Raw genomic sequence first — 6,867 nt, forward strand, 5'->3', positions numbered from 1 at the left:
ACGGTCGCTGTGTTGTCCGTGCGGACTAGTACATGCTTGCCTCGTAAGCGCCCTTTGAGATGGCTCAGGGCAAGGTGAACTGCCAGCAACTCGAGGCAGTTGATGTGCCAGTGCAGTTGGGGCCCCGTCCAAACCCCTGACACTGCAAGCCCATTGTACGTGGTCCCCCAGCCGGTGGTTGAGGCATCCGCGTAAACCACAGTATGCCTGAAGACCTGTTCTAGGGGCACTCCTGCCCGGAGAAACACAAAGTCTGACCACGGGGTGAAGGTTTGGCGGCAGGCCGGTGTCACTTGGACCGGTGAGTGCCGCGTTGCCACGCCCACCTCGGGACTCGGCCATGGAGCCAGTGCTGAAGCGGTCTCATATGAAGCAGCCCCAGTGGCATGACTGCCACCGTAGCTGCCATATGACCCAGGAGCCTCTGAAATTGTTTTAGTGGGACCGCTGTCCTGCCCTTGAATGAATACAAGCAGTTCAGCACCGACCACGCTCGTTCCTCTGTGAGGCATGCTGTCTGTTCAACCGTATCCAACTCCATACCGAGAAAAGAGATCCTCTGCACCGGGGAGAGTTTGCTCTTTTCCCAGTTGACCCGAAGCCCCAACCGGCTGAGGTGACGAAGCGCCAGGTCCCTGTGCTCGCACAACTGATCCTGAGACAGGTTGAATCTGTATGTGCTAGTATAAGCCAATCGTCTAGATAGTTGAGAACGTGAACACCCTGCTCTCTGAGGGGAACAAGAGCTGCCTCCGCGACCTTCGTAAAGACATGGGGAGACAGGGACAGCCCGAAGGGCAGTGCTTACCTGCTTCCACAGTTTGGCAGAGGGTGCGTGAGTAGGGCCTTTGCTGACGCTCTCGAACCACCCGCTGCTGCCTGCTGGCGACAGAGGAGAATGAGTGTGGTCTGGAGTTGATCCGTCCGCGACTCTCCGTGCCCTCTTGGGACCCAGAGATAGAGAAAGAACGCTCTATTATTGAGATTTTTGGAAACCAGATAACTGCTCTTTTTTCGAGAATTTGGGTACCATCGACCATGAGGCCGACGGCGGGGAAAAACGAAACAAAAGATTCTCCACCCGGCCCTCCTCCGGGGGAGGGAGTGGTGCGTTCGCCATCTCCCGAAGAGCAGATCCCTCCATCTCTGGGTCGCCCGTCTCAGGGCCGCTGGCTCTTCCGCTTGCCGCCAGGTTTGGCGGGGGTTTGACGGGCTGGGCGGCCTGCCTATGCCCTGCTCCACGGCGCTGCTTGGCTGGAGGCTGCTGCGGATGCGGCGCGGGAGCAGGGGCGGACGCAGGGGGCCGCCCTCGGCGATGAGCAGGCTGGGGCGGACGGGTGGAGGCAGCAGCTGCACACCGGGGCAGGATGTGTCGAATCGCCTCAGTCTGCTTCTGTGCAGCGCTCTCGACTGCATCGCTGAAGAGGCCGGTCTGGGACACAGGGGCATTGAGGAACCGTACCTTGTCGGCGTCCCTCATGTCGGCCAGACACAGCCAGAGATGGCGCTCCTGGACCACAAGCGTGGACATCGCATGACCCAGAGAACCCGCGGTGACCTTCGTCACTTGGAGCGCGAGGTCAGTAGAGTTTCGGAGCTCTTTCAGAACTTCCGGATCGTGACCACCCTCGTGCAGGTCATTCAGTGCCTTGGCCTGGTGCAGGTGGAGGTAAGGCGGAGGCAGCTTCTCCACAAGACCAGACGAATGCCTACAGGCCCGGGAGGGGAGCAATGGGTTTCCCCGCCAGGAGGAGGCGGTCTTAGGACACAACTGCATCGCTACCGACCGCTGCACCACCATCGAGGGTGGTTAGGGAGGAGGAGCTAGCAGGCCGGTTTCTGGCAGTAAAAGGTGCCATCCACGACCTGGTGAGCTCTTCATGCACCTGATCGCAGTAGAGGCAATGGAACTCCGCCCCCCTGGAGGTAACGAAGCCTGGTCTGGAGCTCCGAGAAATGACTAATCCACGAACGCCACCTCAGCGTGTTTAATGCCCAGACACGTGAGGCAACGATCGTGACCATCACCCGGCGCCAGGTAATGACCGCATCCAGAAACACACGGGTGAAACGGCATCTTTAAAAAGACGATCCGTCGTCTTTACAAAGATGCACCCGTGTGAGCTCTTTTAGAGAAAATTGGCTCTTTCAGGGAAATGCTCTTTTACGTGCTGAGACGCACAGGGGAGATGGCTGCTTGCAGCACGACAGGGGGTAGTGCAGCCTGAAGTGCGCAACCTACTAGACACAGGAACGACCACCGCTGAAGCGCCGTCCGCCAACACCAAAAGCTTCCAAGTGCGCGTTGAACTCGTAGTTCACTGAAGACACTGGTAAGAGCAGAACGATGTTGTCGCTCGGCTCCGAAGCGAAAAGCTGGTATGCATTGCACTGGCTGCCTTTTATGCTGATGCTGTTATCGCTGCCTTTTTATGCTCACGCTGTGATCAGTGGGAGCTGGATGCAATTATCGCATGCCAATGACCATTGGCTCGTTTAGTTTACACTCTAAGTAGATAGGTCTCTCGAAGCGAGATCCCAATTCGTCGGTCACCGACATGATGTCGAGAGTGACCGACTGAAAGGGAACTCAGTACTTTTTAAGGTTTATCTTAACTTAAATTATTCATGGTTGCTTGGGATCTTGATAGTCAAGAATCACCTTAATAAATGACAGGAAGATGAATGATTGAGTCCATTTTTAAATGTAGGATTAAAATAACAAACAGCTCTTGTGAAAACTACTTGGAGCACAACAGTGGCATCTGTTGGTAAAATATATATCTGCATAAACCCAGTTTACAGAACTTTCTAGCAAGGTTCTCTCAAAAGTTATGAACAAACATTCTTCCAGTAATGTTAATAGAATGTTTGTTCAACGTTATCTGGTCTTTAATAACATTCTCAAAAATTTAGCACAGAAACATTAATACATTGTCCATGGAATGTTTTTTCCTGAAACATGTTTAAATGTTTGCTTTTTTTCAGTTGCGAATGCTAGCAAAAGTAAAGTCTTTTCTCTCCTTCAAAAATTTTGAAAAAGTAATCCATGCCTTTATATCCTCCAGGCTGGATTACTGTAATTCTCTATATGTTGGGATTAGCCAATCAGCTTTGTCCCGATTACAGTTAGTTCAAAATGCAACAGCCAGACTGCTTACGGGTACTCGAAAATGGGACCACATCACTCCAATTTTACGCTCTCTGCACTGGTTACCAGTGCGCCACAGAATTGATTTAAACATTTTACTCATAGTGTACAAATCTCTGAATGGTATGGCTCCATCTTACCTTTCTGACCTATTGATTGAACATGTTCCCACCAGATCACTTCGGTCTTCCAACCAGAGACTGTTGGTTATCCCTAGGTCGAAGTATAAGTGCAGAGGTGACCGTGCATTCTCTGTAGTTGCCCCCAGACTCTGGAATGAATTACCTATCACAATCAGACATGCCCCCTCTGTATCTGCTTTTAAATCTATCTTAAAAATGTATTTGTTTCATAAGGCTTATAATCTAAATTAACATTCTCCTGCCTTACATTTTATTGTTTTTATTATACTTTGTGTATTTTTAAGTAAATGTGTTTTTGTGTTTTCATTTTATTTTTTTTGTAAAGCACATTGGACAACCATGGGTTGTAATTAATGGTGCTATATAAATAAATTTGCCATTGCCATTGCCAAATGTTACTACTTGTTCAGAGAACATTCAAACGCAAAATTCCAATAATGTTTGCAAATTGGAACGTTCTCTTAACATTCACATAACCAAGAAAAAACATTTTTAAAACATGAAAAAAAAAACTGGGGTATTCAGAAATAGCGTTTTTAACTTAATGGGAAAGTTAGCAAAAACATGTTTTTGTTAGCTAGGAATGCTGGCCTCCAAACTGAACTTCTAGACCAGGAATATCTGCCAACTTCAACATATAGGCTATAAACACTCTAACTCTCGTTGCAGGAAACACTTAGACAATGAGTATGTGGTCTGTCTGTCTTTCTGACGGTCTGAGTCACTGCATTGCGGCAGATAGGGCCCGCAAGAGTCTTATCATGCATGCCAGAGAGACGGTGACTGATCCAAGCTCATGATGATAGGACTTTTTGCATTTTAAATATTTAAATATTTAAACCCTTAAATTCTTCATAAACATCATCACTTTGGTCATTCATAGTGTGCTAAACTGACTCTACAACACAATTGTTCTTCTTCAATTAAATGCAGTAGTCTGCTCTACTAGCTTGCTAATTCAGTGTCACACTGACTAGTACTGTACGTTATGTGACATATGGGTGACTCCCTCTTAGTGATGTCATCAGTGGTATTACACACACAGTGGGCACCTCAGACTCACGGTCAAGGCTATTACTGCTCTTTCAACGTGCCAAATCTATCATTATGCGTGAGATTGTTCATCTACAGATCGGACAGTGTGGGAATCAGATCGGCTCAAAGGTGCGATGGCTCCAAATATGTGTTTTTATGTGTATTTTTATAATCAGCAGCTGCATTATCATCTTAACCTCAACTTGATTTAAAGCTAGAGAATCTGATGCAGGCTTAACAGACAAATGAGCATGCATTTCTTTATTATGAGTATTTATTAGTAGTTAATTTATTCAGTTGTTTATGCCATGCATTTCTTTTATTATTATAGCAATTTTTGGAGTTTACTGTGATTTTGAACAGCATTCTATTAGTAGCTAAATATTGCAGTAATGTGCTTTTTCAGTTAAAAGCAATAGCAAAAACTTGTTTACTACTATATTTTCGAAGTATGAAGTATTTTTAAACTGAATAAATATTTCAAGTTATGATACGTGCGGTCAAGGGAGTTCACCCTAGAGTGGTCTACTGTAAGATAAGAGGCAGAGCCTCCTCTGACGGGGTGGGCCTTCTTTATCATGGAAATGAGCTTAGCGGCCTGTGAATTTCTGAGTGATAGATGCAGTAGAATTGTGGTCAAAACTGAATGGCATCTGGAAGAACAATTGCAAGATACTTAAACTTAACAGATAAGTCAGTTACTGAAGGCCTCATCTGGCTATGTGTGTTGAAAATGACAGTTTTGTTAATTCATTCAGTGCTGAAGAAATCAGTCTGAGCAGATCACAATGCAGTAGAGTGGAGAAAATATGGTCACTAATTTTCAAGCTAAAAATGTTTTCATGTATTTGCAGTTCTGGGAGGTGATCAGTGATGAACATGGTATTAACAGAGCAGGAGCGTATGAGGGCGACATGGACCTTCAGCTGGAGAGGGTCAATGTTTACTTCAATGAAGCACATGGTATACAGACCTACACATTACATTGTTTTCTGTTTCTATACAGTGGCTATTAAAATATTTGTAGGGATTCCCAAACTTTTTTTCAGTCAAACCCCTTGGATATCAAATATTTACTTAAAGTACGTCCTGAAATTTGTAATGCAGATCAGACTATAGTTATTTATTTAAATTGCAGCCTTGGATTTGATAGCCTTGATCGCACTAAGCTATATCGTAATTATCATGCAACCCCATTTATTTATTTTTATTTTATTATTAGCTTTTCATCAACTCACAAACCACTGCAGTTCCCTCACAAACCCAAATGATATTCATACATTTTTAGCACATAAATATCTATATTATATAATATATTACATGTATAAGATTGTATTCTATATTGGGTTGAAAATGCTTTTTTTAATATACATTTTATATATTTTTTCATTGCATTTTTTAATTTATTTATTTTAATTAAATTGTTTCCATTCTGTATTTTTGTTATCATTGTAAATTGTGGGAGTTATATATTATGATAAAAGTACTCGGCTACAGATGGAACACAGTAACATCCTATAACAAAATTCTCAGTGACTGAGATGTTTCATTGCCTCTCAGGGGGCAAATATGTTCCAAGAGCATTGTTAGTGGACCTGGAGCCGGGCACTATGGACAGCGTGAGGGGCAGTCACATAGGACAGCTCTTCAGACCGGATAACTATATACACGGTGAGCCAACCATCACCTACATTAAAGACATTTTATTTTGGTACCATGTGGGTTGACAATGTAAGCTTTGATTATTCTCATCTTATTAACTTCTATAAACTATAAACAGGGTTGGTTTCATCACTTCTGAATCTCTTAAAAGTAAAGCTTCCAAAACGGGGTTTCACAGTGATGCCATAGAAGAACCATTTTGGGTTCCATGAAACTGATCAGTGCATATAAACGTTCAAGTTGTTTCCTGTTATTTTTGAAGATCATTTGTAGTTTTTGAGTTATAAGAATAGACTGTCATATGAGCATGTTGCTCATCAATATAAGAGCTGTATATGGCATCTTTTGACATGAGAACTAAAGAACGTCATCATTCATGTTACTTTGTGTGCAGATTGAATATCAGTATAATTTTTATCAATAATAAAAAGATAAACCTGTTGACTTAAACACTTTAAATGCACGGCAATTATTTTCTGTTAAAGTTACAGTTTAATTTATCCAGAAAGGTGTGCCAAAGTGAAATTGGAGTAAAAACACAAATATAATTGAATAATGTTAAAGAATGCCCAAAGAACCCTTTTGAGTCAAAAAGTATTCTTTCACTTGTATGCAGAATGGAAATGGAAAATTACATTTTTTATTATTTTTTCCTAACCATGAACTAATAAACTAACTGTCAACAGTCTGAAATAGTCTTGTCTTGTCAAAAAATATAGTTCTAAACTTATTCCTAATCCCCACTTACTATGTACTACTCCTAAAATCAGATGGAAATAAGAATATTCTTAAAGCTCCAACCCCAGCTTTAAAGGGGTCATATGACGTTGCTAAAAATAACATTATTTTGTGTATTTGGTGTAATGAAATGTGTTT

General features: G+C 43.3%; 1 protein-coding gene across 1 annotated transcript in view; it reads left to right on the forward strand.

The window, feature by feature from the left end:
- The first annotated feature begins 4,352 nt into the window (after window positions 1-4,352).
- The window catches only part of LOC107685846 (tubulin beta chain-like), a 5,777-nt gene continuing 3,262 nt past the window's right edge, over window positions 4,353-6,867 (forward strand). Inside the window, exons 1-3 of the mRNA XM_016482580.1 lie at window positions 4,353-4,458; window positions 5,184-5,292; window positions 5,890-6,000. Coding sequence (XP_016338066.1) covers window positions 4,402-4,458; window positions 5,184-5,292; window positions 5,890-6,000 — 277 coding nt within the window. The 5' untranslated portion in view covers window positions 4,353-4,401. The remainder of the gene's footprint in view (window positions 4,459-5,183; window positions 5,293-5,889; window positions 6,001-6,867) is intronic.

This window comes from Sinocyclocheilus anshuiensis, unplaced genomic scaffold (genome assembly GCF_001515605.1).
Source record: "Sinocyclocheilus anshuiensis isolate Anshui unplaced genomic scaffold, SAMN03320099.WGS_v1.1 scaffold822, whole genome shotgun sequence".
Classification (NCBI taxonomy): domain Eukaryota; kingdom Metazoa; phylum Chordata; class Actinopteri; order Cypriniformes; family Cyprinidae; genus Sinocyclocheilus; species Sinocyclocheilus anshuiensis.